General features: G+C 44.7%; 1 protein-coding gene across 1 annotated transcript in view; it reads left to right on the forward strand.

Annotated features, from left to right (window-relative positions):
- stxbp2 (syntaxin binding protein 2) overlaps window positions 1–10,441 on the forward strand; it is a 53,982-nt gene extending 43,541 nt beyond the window's left edge. The window contains exons 15-19 of the mRNA XM_060942566.1: window positions 5,299–5,405; window positions 5,501–5,599; window positions 5,712–5,797; window positions 8,052–8,212; window positions 9,630–10,441. Coding sequence (XP_060798549.1) covers window positions 5,299–5,405; window positions 5,501–5,599; window positions 5,712–5,797; window positions 8,052–8,212; window positions 9,630–9,715 — 539 coding nt within the window. The 3' untranslated portion in view covers window positions 9,716–10,441. The remainder of the gene's footprint in view (window positions 1–5,298; window positions 5,406–5,500; window positions 5,600–5,711; window positions 5,798–8,051; window positions 8,213–9,629) is intronic.
- Window positions 10,442–13,704: the final 3,263 nt, after the last annotated feature.

Raw genomic sequence — 13,704 nt, forward strand, 5'->3', positions numbered from 1 at the left:
GGTCACTCGCCCTGAAGACCTTTCAGCGCCTGCTGGGCATGCTTACGGCAGCCTCCTCTCTGGTCCCGCTGGGACTTCTGGACTTATGCCGCTTCAGAGGTGGTTCAACGGTCTCCACCTCCACCCGGTGCTGCACGGGCGCAGCACATCAACGTGCTGGAGCTACGGGCTGTGTTCCTCGGCCTACAGCACTTCCTCCTAGGCCTGACCGGCAGACACGTTCTGGTGCGGACGGACAACGCTACGGTAGTGTACTACATCAACCACCAGGGAGGCACAAAGTCCCTCCAGTGCTTGGAAGTGGCTGGCCAACTTCTGCGGTGGGCCCATCGACATCTCTTGAGCCTGCGTGCCATGTACTTGCCAGGCACTGCCAACAGGGCAGCAGATCTGCTGTCCCGCCAGGACCCCGATCCCGGGGAATGGAGACTCAACCCAGTGGTGGTTCTCGCCATCTGGGAACATTTTGGCAGGGCAGAGGTGGACCTCTTTGCCTGCCGGGCGTCGACACACTGCCCTCTGTGGTTCAGCCTCCACGGCCCAGTCCCCTGGGCCAGGATGCGCTGGCGCATGCTTGGCCGAGGCAACTGCTGTATGCCTCCCCCCCTCTGCTGCTGATCATGCCAACCCTACACAGGGTTGCGATGGACCACCACGGGCTGCTGCTTGTCGCCCCCCCGGTGGCCGGGCAGAGTGTGGTTCCCAAGTTGCTGCAACTTCTGAACGGCGACCCCTGGTGCCTGCCAGTGAGGACTGACCTGCTATCACAGCTGGGAGGGCAGATCTGGCACCCGGATCCAGCCCGTCTGCAGCTCTGGGTATGGCCGCTGAAGGGCCGGACCCCCTGCGAGGTCCTTGTGAGCCGGCAGTGGTCAATACCATTGCAAGCTCTCGGGCACCCCCCACCAATGCCCTCTATGCCAACAGATGGAGGCTTTTCTCCAACTGGTGCTTAACTCGGGGGGAGGAGCCTACATGCTGCCCCTTGCCGACCATTTGACTGTTCCGCCAGTCTCTGCTTTTGATAAGGGTCTTACCCCTGCCACCATCAAGGTCTATGCAGCTGCCATCTCTGCTCAGCTTGCCAGAGTTGGGGGAAGGACCGTGGGGTCCCACGCCTTGGTGGCACGTTTCTTGAAGGGTGCTCTCCGGTTGAGACCCCCCCCGACGGAGCCGGGTACCCACATGGGACCTTCATTGGTGCTGCAGGCTCTCTGCGACGCACCGTTCTGAGCCCCTGCTCACGGCAGACATTTCATGGCTCTCCTTGAAGACTGCTTTTCTTCTGGCTATTACATCGACGAGGCGCGTCGGGGAACTACACGCGCTGTCAGTCAGTGGGGAGTGCCTGCAGTGGCACTCCGGCGACAGTGGGGTCACCCTGTGGCCTAACCCCTCTTTCCTCCCAAAGACCCTCTCTGCTACCTTCGTCAACCAGCCCCTTAGCCTTGCGGCGTTCGAGGCGGGCCATGGTGAGAGGTCGGAACTTTTGTGCCCAGTTCGCGCCCTCAGGGTGTACGTGTCGCGTACAGAGGGCTTCCGTAGGAGTGACGCCCTGTTTCTGTGCCACACAGGACCGTCGAGGGGTCTGGCGCTCTCTAAGCAGAGGCTATCCAAGTGGATAGTCGAGGCCATATTACATGCCTACAGGCACAGTGGCTTCCCGATTCCTCCGGCTGCCAGGGCGCACTCTGCACGGGGCGTGGTAGCCTCATGGGCATCACTGAAGGGCGTGCCCCTTTCAGACATATGCAGCGCAGCCTCCTGGGCTTCCAGCTGCACCTTCACCAGGTTTTACCGTCTTAATGTCGTCCCACATAATCCTGTGGCGACGGCTGTCATTCCAGGCCCGTCGCAGCAGCACTGGGTACGGGTAGGCACTCCTCATGACCTGGTTGGTATTAGTCATCCATGTGCTGAAAGCACCGCCTCTGGCGGTCAGTAGAAACGAAATAGAACGAGGGTTATGTATATAACCGCGGTTCTATGAGTTTCGGATGACCGCCAGAGCTTGGCAGTCACTCGGAGTGTACACGAGAAGATTTGCCAAGAGGTCACTTCCTGGGTTTACCGGTCTTTTATGCCGGGGTCACGGGGTGACGTCACCCAGGTCACACGTGACTTTGTTGTTACTATTACTCGACCTGCACGTTCGTGTGATGGATATCCATGTGCTGAAAGCACCGCCTCTGGCGGTCATCCGAAACTCATAGAACCGCGGTTATATACATAACCCTCGATTTAATAAATGCCTGATCTTACCTGTGATGAAGTGGGCGCTGCAAACCCGCGCATTTTTGATGGTGCTTTCATCCCAGTCTACACGTTTGATGGTTTGTAGTCATAGACGTCGGCGATTTTTTTGGAATGGGTGAGATCCTGCTGGAATTCTGTACATTTTAACCCCATCACTGCTACGATTCTGACACCCGACAACACAACAACTAGGCATTTCTGAGTCTTTTTTGGGTCCAATTTCCTCTTGCGTATGAATGACGTTTACTGCGAAGGGGTCTATTACACACACTTTATAGTCAGAGCTCTGTAGGTGGGGTAGAAGTAGAGACGGTGTATTTGTCCTATACTTTAAAAGTTTTGGCATGTCGATGTATTAATTGCTCTTGTTTTATTAGTGTACTTTTGAGATTCTGACACGTCCGTCCTGAACCAGTGTAATGCGCTTGTCTAAAGCTTTTGGACTGACACACCCGTTCTCTCATTCATGTCATTTTTCTGTCGGTCCCCCCCAAAGAAAACAAATGGGGCTCACGAATTGAATCGTCCTGGTCGGACGTGCTTCATCAGAGACCCGCCAAACGTCACGTGATACCTCAGGCCAATTCCTCTGACGCATACGGGCAATCAGTTCTGATCCACACTTGTTTTTTTTTTCCTTTCTTTTCGCTGATCCCATTCTTTCTCATTTTATTAAATATAAGATTACATTTTTGATAGCTATTTTGTCGCTGCTATAGCAAGTTATGAGTGTTTGAAATGTTATGTAATACATCAGTCCATATGTTAAAGCAATGGCCATAAACGAGATTCGTTGAGACCTGTGCAAGACATCGTAGGACGGAAGTAAAACGTACAGAGGAAATCAAAGTGACCAACATCTGCTAACGTTCCCTGTGTCTGAAATCGCTCACTCGTTCCCTACTCCCTATATGGGGAATTACTATATAGATATAGATAGCTTTGCGCGACCTCCCAGTCAGTCAGACGCAGTCAGACGCGCTGTCACTCCTGTTAGCAATGTAGCTAGGCTCAGTATGGCCAATGATATTTTTTGGGGCTGTAGTTAGATGCGACCAAACTCTTCTGTGTGTTCGCCTGTCATTATAGTGCGCACTTTCCATAGCATAGAAAATCGCTACGTTTCAATTTGTGTAACTGAACTTGTTTCATATCACTGGTCATATAAACCTATGTAAACAGGAAAAACGCGGAAGAGTTTGGTCGCATCTAACTACAGCCCCAAAAAATACCATTGGCCATACTGAGCCTAGCTACATTGCTAACAGGAGTGACAGCACGTCTGACTGCGTCTGACTGACTGGGAGGTCGCGCAAAGCTCGGAGAGGTACGGAGCAGCTCGTCTCAATTCAGATAAGAGCATATTTCATTATGGAAGTACGGTGGACTGTTCCTTTAACAATTAAAGGTGCTGTATGCAGTTCTTAAAAGGGCTTCTGGGCAATTTGAAGTTGCATGATTTTTCTAGCACAGCAGCTCTGACAATTGATCAACACTTTCTGACTAATCAGAATCAAGAGTTCGTCAGCGCTGTGGTGTAATTAGTATAAATATGCAGGTGATTATTGAGAAACAGTCTGAATCTCGGGGCGGCACGGTGGTGTAGTGGTTAGCGCTGTCCCCTCACAGCAAGAAGGTCCGGGTTCGAGCCCTGTGGCCGGCGAGGGCCTTTCTGTGCGGAGTTTGCATGTTCTCCCCGTGTCCGTGTGGGTTTCCTCCGGGTGCTCCGGTTTCCCCCACAGTCCAAAGACATGCAGGTTAGGTTAACTGGTGACTCTAAATTGAGCGTAGGTGTGAATGTGAGTGTGAATGGTTGTCTGTGTCTATGTGTCAGCCCTGTGATGACCTGGCGACTTGTCCAGGGTGTACCCCGCCTTTCGCCCGTAGTCAGCTGGGATAGGTTCCAGCTTGCCTGTGACCCTGTAGAAGGATAAAGCTGCTAGAGATAATGAGATGAGATGAGTCCAAATCTCTTGATTAATCACCTCGAGTGATTCGGCAAAATGGCAGCCAATCGCTTCGTCACTGTAAGTGACGAAGACTTACAAATGATGAAAGAAAATGCTGTTCCTAAAAGCACTAAAGATGCTACAAAGTTTGGTCTAAAACTATTCTAAGGTAAGGTGGGGTTGTGATTTGATTTATCGATTTCGAAACAAAGGATTTTATGTGACTCGGCGTAGATAAGTGCCAAGTCTGCGCCATGCTGTTTATTACATTTGCATGCCGCTTTTGAAGTTTGGAAAAATTATTTATTTATTTATTAATAAATAAATAGGCGGCACGGTGGTGTAGTGGTTAGCGCTGTCGCCTCACAGCAAGAAGGTCCTGGGTTCGAGCCCCGGGGCCGGCGAGGGCCTTTCTGTGTGGAGTTTGCATGTTCTCCCCGTGTCCGCGTGGGTTTCCTCCGGGTGCTCCGGTTTCCCCCACAGTCCAAAGACATGCAGGTTAGGTTAACTGGTGACTCTAAATTGACCGTAGGTGTGAATGTGAGTGTGAATGGTTGTCTGTGTCTATGTGTCAGCCCTGTGATGACCTGGCGACTTGTCCAGGGTGTACCCCGCCTTTCGCCCGTAGTCAGCTGGGATAGGCTCCAGCTTGCCTGCGACCCTGTAGAAGGATAAAGCGGCTAGAGATAATGAGATGAGATAAATAAATAATCACCTGTGTATTTATAATAAAACAATTCTCCACCTCAGGCTTAGTGAATATTGGTGAATAATAACCGAAACGAAGTCAAGGTGAAATAATATTTATTTATGAAAATCTAATAGTAATCTGTCAAATTGATTTACTTCAGCAAAATAGTCATTGTATTTTGGTATATTTTGATGAGTATTAATATATTTATGGTATTAACGATGTATTAATTGTTAGATAAATATACCAGTTAAAGGTGCAGTATGCAATATGTAAAAGGGCTTCTAGGAGATTTGAAGTTGCGTGATTGTCAGAGCTGCTGTTCTAGAAAATTAATCAATACTTTTTGACCAGAGTTTATCTTGTCAGTCAAAATTTAACACCCCCCCCCCCCCCCCCCAGGCATTGCTGAAGAGAACCTCACAAAGCTCATCCAGCACGCTAACGTGCAGAAGGACAGCAACATCATCACCAACCTGCAGCACCTCGGTTGCCCCATCATCACCGGGGTGAGTCTTTTTTTCATCCATCCATCCATGCCCGCTCTCCTCCTTCGCTGTGTTGCGAGAGTCACATGATGTAAACTTTCTGTTGTGCTTTACAGGGTGCTAATGCTGGGAAATCTCTGCCTGAGAGGAAAGAGCAGACCGGAGACACATACCAGCTCTCCCGCTGGACTCCCATCCTCAAAGATGTCATGGAGGTATGAGACTTGCTCTGTGTGAGTGAGAGGAGATTGTCTCATAAGATCATATCAAAACTGTGTCGGAGTCAAATTTCTCTGTCTGTGGTGGATTTTTTTTTTTCTTTCCCAGAACATCATCGAGGACAAGCTGGACAGGAAGCAGTGGCCATTCGTCTCCGATCCTGCGCCCATCGGCACAACTCCAGCTGTAGTGAGGTACAAACAGTGTGTGTGGATTACATACAATTTTTCACACCCAGGTTTGAAACGCAGTATTACACTATTGAGTGTTTTGTTTTTCTGAACTGATCCTCGCCTTTGCTTGCTCTGAAACTGTTTGCACACTGCCAGAGCATTATTAATTATAAAAATTATTGCATATTTTGCACAGAAATTACTTGCAATGCATTACTGCACTCTCATTGGCCCTCTTTTCAGCTATGCACCCCATATACTCTGGATATAGAAAGTCTTCCTTGTCTTTTTTTCACTTAAAATGTTTCTATTTCTTTTTCATTTGAATTTTAATGGCCGTTAGATTACGTTAAAGGTTGGGGGGAGATCTGATTTTTTTTTTTTAAATCACTTGAACAGATCAAAATCTTTGTCTCTGGCAGGTGTTTGGGTAAAAATATAACTCGAGGTGGCATGCAGTTTGGGGAAAGTTAATCATTGATGTGATGGCGTGACTAAACAGAGTTCCTGTTACCACCCGAAAATTATTTTCCCATAACACTGCATCCTAAAGTGTTTTATTCCTCTTGGATCACAGCAAATTGACAAAGATTAAAATTTTTAATTAATCAAACACTGACACATACTCTCTAGCCATTTAGAGTTACATTAAATATTCTGGAACATGTGTGAAACAAGTTAGGAGCCCCACAGGCATAGAGTGTGGATACATAAAGAAACCCATCGACTTGTTTTGTGATGGTTTTGGTCCTGTGCGGGCCTCAACCATACCAGTGTGATAGTAATTGCCAGTCATACACGCCGCCTAGCGGCCAGTGTTAGTAATTACCAGTCATACACACCGCCTAGTGGCCAGTGTTAGTAATTACCAGTCATACACACCGCCTAGTGGCCAATGTTAGTAATTACCAGTCATACACACCGCCTAGTGGCCAATGTTAGTAATTACCAGTCATACACACCGCCTAGTGGCCAGTGTTAGTAATTACCAGTCATACACACCGCCTAGTGGCCAGTGTTAGTAATTACCAGTCATACACGCCGCCTAGTGGCCAGTGTTAGTAATTACCAGTCATACACACCGCCTAGTGGCCAATGTTAGTAATTACCAGTCATACACACCGCCTAGTGGCCAATGTTAGTAATTACCAGTCATACACACCGCCTAGTGGCCAGTGTTAGTAATTACCAGTCATACACGCCGCCTAGTGGCCAGTGTTAGTAATTACCAGTCATACACACCGCCTAGTGGCCAGTGTTAGTAATTACCAGTCATACACACCGCCTAGTGGTCAATGTTAGTAATTACCAGTCATACACACCGCCTAGTGGCCAGTGTTAGTAATTACCAGTCATACACGTTGCCTAGTGGCCAGTGTTAGTAATTACCGGTCATACACACCGCCTAGTGGTCAGTGTTAGTAATTGCCGGTCATACACGCCGCCTGGCGGCCAGTGTTAGTAATTGCCGGTCCTACACGCCGCCTGGCGGCCAGTGTTAGTAATTGCCAGTCCTACACGCCGCCTGGCGGCCAGTTTTATCGGTAAAGAAATAAAACAAAAGAGGCTGTCTATGATGCAAGAAAATTCTACAACCCAGAAACAGATGGGAGTTCCGCTTTTAGGCAGTGCCTAAATCTACACATCACTGCAGCTATAAACAGTCGTTCCTTCACAAGACTCTTGTTTTTCTCTCGAAGTTAATACGACAAAAAAAAAAACAACAACCCTGCATCATGTCATGTTACAGAAAAACTAGAAAGTGTAAACTCTTCTGTCCTGAAAACTAATTCCAAAGCACTGACCCTGGAGACTCTTTCCAAAACCTTCATCAGTCATAATGCATCTTTCTCTCTGTTTCAGTACTTCTAAATTCTTTTGTTAATAAGTTTAGATTGTGTGGCGTCCTGTCTTTTTGCATGTTATTAGTATAGAAATGCTGATGTATAAAAACAAACACTTTTGTGATTTGCAGCTGGAACAACTGTCAGAGCTGCTGTTGTAGAAAATTAATCAACACACCTTCTAAGCAAACAGTTGAGAATTCAGATAGATGGCTACAGGGACGCAGATGGCTATCGGGCCATCGATATAGATGGATAACTAGAGAGAGATTTTATTTATTTATTTATAAATTTACTTGATTGATCCCAAACTGGGAAATTGTTAAATTTCAGGAGCGCTGTGGTATAAATTTAAAATTGTTGGATTTGATTGATGTGCAGTAAAGCCAATGACTATGGAGTTTTGTTTTTTTTTTTCCTGTGAACTGCAGCAGTGCGCGATTTGGGCACTGGCACAAGCCCAAGGCTGCAACGGAGTACCGCACCGGCCCTCGCCTCATCATCTTCATCATTGGAGGAGTCACACACTCGGAGATGCGCTCGGCTTACGAAGTCACCCGCGCCACTGATGGCAAATGGGAGGTCCTGATTGGTGGGTTGATTTAATGAAAAAGCCATTTTATCTTAATCTAAGTAAAAGGTTTGGGTTTTTTCCCCTGCCCCAACAACTGCCCTTCTTTTGTAGACCTCCAGCTGTAATGTTTAGAGCTGTATTCTAGCCATTATAGAGATGGGTGCAAAAGTTTGCATCCCCTTGGGGAAGAAAAATATTCCACTTCTTTACCAGTTTACCTGAAAACATATGATTTAATAGATTTTTCTATTAAACAACCGTTCCGGCATGTTACAGCAATGAAAACTCTCTCTCTCTCATATATAAAAGTGTGTGTATACACGCACACAAAGGTTTAATATACAGTACGTCAAGTTTGTACACCCCTACTCTTCTCATTCAGAGGTTTTTCTGTATTTTCGATATTGTAGAACAATACTGAAGACACCAGAACTATGAAATAACATATGGAACATGTATGGTAAATTTAAAAATGTGTTAAACAATATTTCATATTTTAGATTCTTCAAAGTAGCCAGCATTTACCTTGACACTTTGCATGCTATTGGCATTATCTTAACCAGCTTCATGAGGTAGTCACCTGGAATGCTTTTCAATTAACAGGTGTATCTTGTCAAAAGATAATTAGTGGTTGAGTTTCTTACCTTTTTTTAATGCATTTGAGGTCGAATAGTAAATAATACAGTAAATAGCCGTATTCAACACCACAACTGTAGTAATCCATATCATGTTATGTCAAGAACCGCTCAACTAGGTAAAGAGAAATGACATCCATCATTACTCTAAGACGTGAGACTTTTAATGAATAAAAATAAAGAAAACCATTGAATTAGAAGGTGTCCCCAAACTTTTGACTGGTACCGTGTATATATATTTTTTAATATTCTCTAAAGTGTCATTCACTCAGGAGTCTAAAAACAATAACGGTAAAAAAACAAAAAACAAAAGGTGTACTTTTAAGTCTTATTTAAAGCACAAACATTTGAAACTTGAATTTTCAAGCTTGTGACTCAGGAGTGTACGGGAAATCAGGAAAACATCCAAGACATGATCTAAAACAAATTAGTGAAAAAGTTAAAGGAGTGGGGGGGATTTTGGATGCAAACCATACAGCAAGAGACTTATAAATGTCATCTGTAGAGAAATACAAGTTAGCATTGTCATCAGTCAGAAATATTAAAAATGTAATGGATTATTTCACTATTAATATCTTTTAATATTCATATTCCGTAATCAATATGTTTCCACCAAACGCATTAGATGACTCATTTTGAAGTAAGGGTGTACCAACTTTTGCACCCAAGCATACACTGATTAGGATGTAGAGGTGTGTGTGTGGGGGGGGGGGCGCAACATTTTAATATAAACATAATTGCATATTCTGAGCTTGTTTATACACTTTGACTGTGTTTGATTTATTTCTCTGTTGTTCCAGGTTCGTCCCACATCCTGACCCCAACCGGATTTCTGAACGATCTGAAGACACTGGACCAACCAACACCCACATCTGCTGTGGAGTGAAGCCTCGACTTCTGAAACTCTGCAGAAACCCGTTACACGTGTACAATGTTGTGTTTAATCCGAAGTAGTAAACCAATGATTCACTGCCTTTAAAAAGGTTTTTTTTTCTTTTTCTTTTCCCTGGAGAACACAGTGTATATATGTTTGTGGTATTTAAATAATTTAAAAACATTTATGAAGATGCTGTAGTTGGGAACAGAGCCATGTGAGGTGTCTGGCTACAGATCTGTGCTTCTTACTGCCAGCTGGCATGGACACTGGTGAAGAGAAAAGCTTTATATATATATATATACACACACACACACACACACACACACACACAGAGAATTCCCAAAAAACACACTGTTGCTCAGACTGCCGCTGATAACTCCTGTTTTATTCTTATTTTATCCATACAGTATGCTCAGATAAAGCATCTGCACTTTTAACTGGAATTCTCTCCTTTTTTTCTTTTCTTTTTCCTTGAAGGAGCACTTAATCTCTGTTGCTTCTCCAGCTGATGGGTGAAGGCTAGAAAACGCTGTAGAAAACATCATCATGAGGACATGCTGCTCTTATTAGCTTTCCTTTCTTCTTCCTCCCCACCTCCCTTTTCAGTTCCTGTCTTCTATACAGTGATGATGAAGCATTTTCCTTTATCGAAATTTTACCTTTTGAGGGTTTTTTCTTTTTTCCCCCTGATTTTTCATCTGTTTGTTAAACCCTAAATAAACTGCTTTATTCAAATCTTGGATGGTTCAGTTTTTTCCATATTATTTATTCTATTAAATCATGAAATTTAAAATTAATGCATGTCAAGTATTAGTTTGGTAATTAATCTTTTTCTCAGGTTAGTCAAACATTACTTATGGACTCAACCTGACTATTCTACAGTCATGGCCAAAAATTGAGACTGACACAAATTTTGGTTTTCACCAAGTTGGCTGCTTCAGTGTTTTTAGATCTTTTTGTCAGATGTTTCTATGGTATACTGAAGTACAATAAAAAGCATTTCATAAGTTTCAAAGGCTTTTATTGACAAATACATCACGCTTATGCAAAGGGTCAATATTTACAGTATTGACCCTTCTTTTTCAAGACTTCTGCAATTCGCCCTGGCATGCTGGATATCAGCTTCTGGGCCAAATCCTGACTGATGCCAACCCATTCTTGCATAATCGGTGCTTGGAGTTTATCACAATTTTTTGGGTTTTGTGTGTCAACCTGCTTTTTGAGACTTGACCACAGGTTCTCAATGGGATTGAGATCTGGGGAGTTTCCTGGCCATGGATCCAAAATTTCAATGTTTTCTTCCCAGAGCTACTTAGTTATCACTTTTGCCTTGTGACATGGTCCTCAATCATGCTGAAAAAAGTATTGTTCATCACCAAATTGCTCCTGGATCATTGGGAGAAGTTGCTCTTGGATGTTTTGATACCATTCTTTATTCACGCTAGTGTTTTTGGGCAAAGTTGTGAGTGAGCCCACTCCCTTGGATGAGAAGCAACCCCCCACATGAATAGTCTCAGGATTCTTTACTGTTGGCATGATACAGGACTCATGGTCACGCTCACTTTTTCTTCTCTGGGCAAGAATTTTTCCAGATGTCTCAAACAGTCTGAAGGGGGCTTCATCAGAGAAGAAAACTTTACCCCAGTCCTCTGCAGTCCAATCCCTGTACTTCTGACAGAATGCCAGTCTGTCCTTGATGTTTTTCTTGGAGAGAAGTGGCTGCTTTGCTGCCCTTCTTGACACCAGGCCATCCTCCAAAGGTCTTTGCCTTACTGTGTGCGCAGATGCACTCGCATCTGCCTGCTGCCATTTCTGAGCAAGCTCTGCACTGGTAGTGACGGTCCTGTCTACGTGCTGGACTTTGTTGGGCGCCCTGGAGCCTTCGTCACAGCAATTGAGCCTCTCTCCTTGATGAGCCAATAAATGGTTGGTTTAGGTGCAAAAAGTGAACTACAGTGGTGCTTAAAAGTTTGTGAACCCTTTAGAATTTTCTAGATTTCTGCATAAATATGACCTAAAACATCAGATTTTCACACAAGTCCTGAAAGTAGATAAAGAGAAGCCAGTTAAACAAATGAGACAAAAATATTATACTTGGTCATTTATTTATTGAGGAAAATGATCCAATATTACATATCTGTGAGTGGCAAAAGTATGTGAACCTCTAGGATTAGCAGTTAATTTGAAGGTGAAATTAGAGTCAGGTGTTTTCAATGGGATGATAATCAGGTGTGAGTGGGCACCCTGTTTTATTTAAAGAACAGGGTGAACAAAGAACAACTTTGATAGCAAAGTCTGATCTTCACAACACATGTTTATGGAAGTGTATCATGGCACAAACAAAGGAGATTTCTGAGGACCTCAGAAAAAGTGTTGTTGATGCTCATCAGGCTGGAAAAGGTTACAAAACCATCTCTAAAGATTTTGGACTCCACCAACCCACAGTCAGACAGATTGTGTACAAATGGAGGAAATTCAAGACCATTGTTACCCTCCCCAGGAGCGCTTGACCAATAAAGATCACTCCAAAAGCAAGGCATATAACAGTCGACGAGGTCACAAAGGACCCCAGGGTAACTTCTAAGCAAATGAAGGCCTCTCTCACATTGGCTAATGTTCATGGGTCGTTCATGGGTCCACCATCAGGAGAACATTAAGCAACAATGGTGTGCATGGCAGGGTTGCGAGGAGAAAGCCACTGCTTTCCAAAAAGAACACTGCTGCTCGTCTGCAGTTTGCTAAAGATCATGTGGACAAGCCAGAAACCTATTGGAAAAAATGTTTTGTGGACGAATGAGACCAAAATAGAACTTTTTGGTTTAAATGAGAAGCGTTATGTTTGGAGAAAGGAAAACACTGCATTCCAGCATAAGAACCTTATCCCATCTGTGAAGCATGATGGTGGTATCACGGTTTAGGCCTGTTTTGCTGCATCTGGGCCAGGATGGCTTGCTATCGGTGATGGAACAATGAATTCTGAATTATACCAGCGAATTCTAAAGGAAAATGTCAGGACATCCGTCCATGAACTGAGGCTACATCCACATGACAACGGCAACAAGATATTGTTTAAAAAAATATCGCGTCCACATGGGCAATGATCAGTAAAATATCAGGTCCATATGGCAACGCAACGCTTGCTGAAAACGATGCAATACACATGCCACACCTCTAGGGGCGCTGTAAGACGGTCCCTTCGGAGACACCAGAACAATAGAAGAAGTAAGGACGCATGCGCATAAACTATTATGCGCGAGACTTCATATTAGCCACAAAGTCAGAAAAATCTGTTCATAAAATTACATTATAATGACCAAATACAATGAAAAGTATTTTTCCAGTCTCACCTGTGAAAGGTAATCCCATGTGATCTCGTTTGGATGGTAAACCTGTTGGTACAGTTAAACGCAGCACATGAATGAGGCATCTTTATTCTCCGCTTTGACCCATCCAATATGGCGGCGAGGATGACGTATGATTCTACGCGGAAGGCGGCGTCTTTAATGGTCCGGAATAAATTGAATGCTACACGTTGATGGATTAATTTGTTCTTCTACGCCCTTTTTGAGGAATGTATTGTAGGACTTAAACCAACATCTGAAGAGGTGAGATCGCTCCTTTTTTTCCCTATTTTTGCTGGCGGGATTGACTCTGCCCTAAGGGCTATTCTCTCTCTCTCTCTCTCTCTCTCTCTCTCTCTCTCTCTCACTTTGCACCATTACACAATAAATATTCACAGTGAAAATATTTTGTAAGCGCGTTTCATGAACCAAGTTATAGGATTTGTTGACAACTCGCATTGAGTTTGTTACACTTCTACCCGGCGTGAAGCACTGACAGTCATGTGGTTGTGACGTCATCGTAAACAAATCCGTTCTACTCATCCAGACGACTTCGCAACGGTAACCAGGGGTTAAATTGGGCCGGGGCTGTCCGGGGCTGAGCCCCGGCACATAAGCTCGGAGCGGATGGCATATGATCACGCACACATCAAAAGC

The sequence above is a fragment of the Neoarius graeffei genome, chromosome 16 (genome assembly GCF_027579695.1).
Source record: "Neoarius graeffei isolate fNeoGra1 chromosome 16, fNeoGra1.pri, whole genome shotgun sequence".
Lineage (NCBI taxonomy): Eukaryota > Metazoa > Chordata > Actinopteri > Siluriformes > Ariidae > Neoarius > Neoarius graeffei.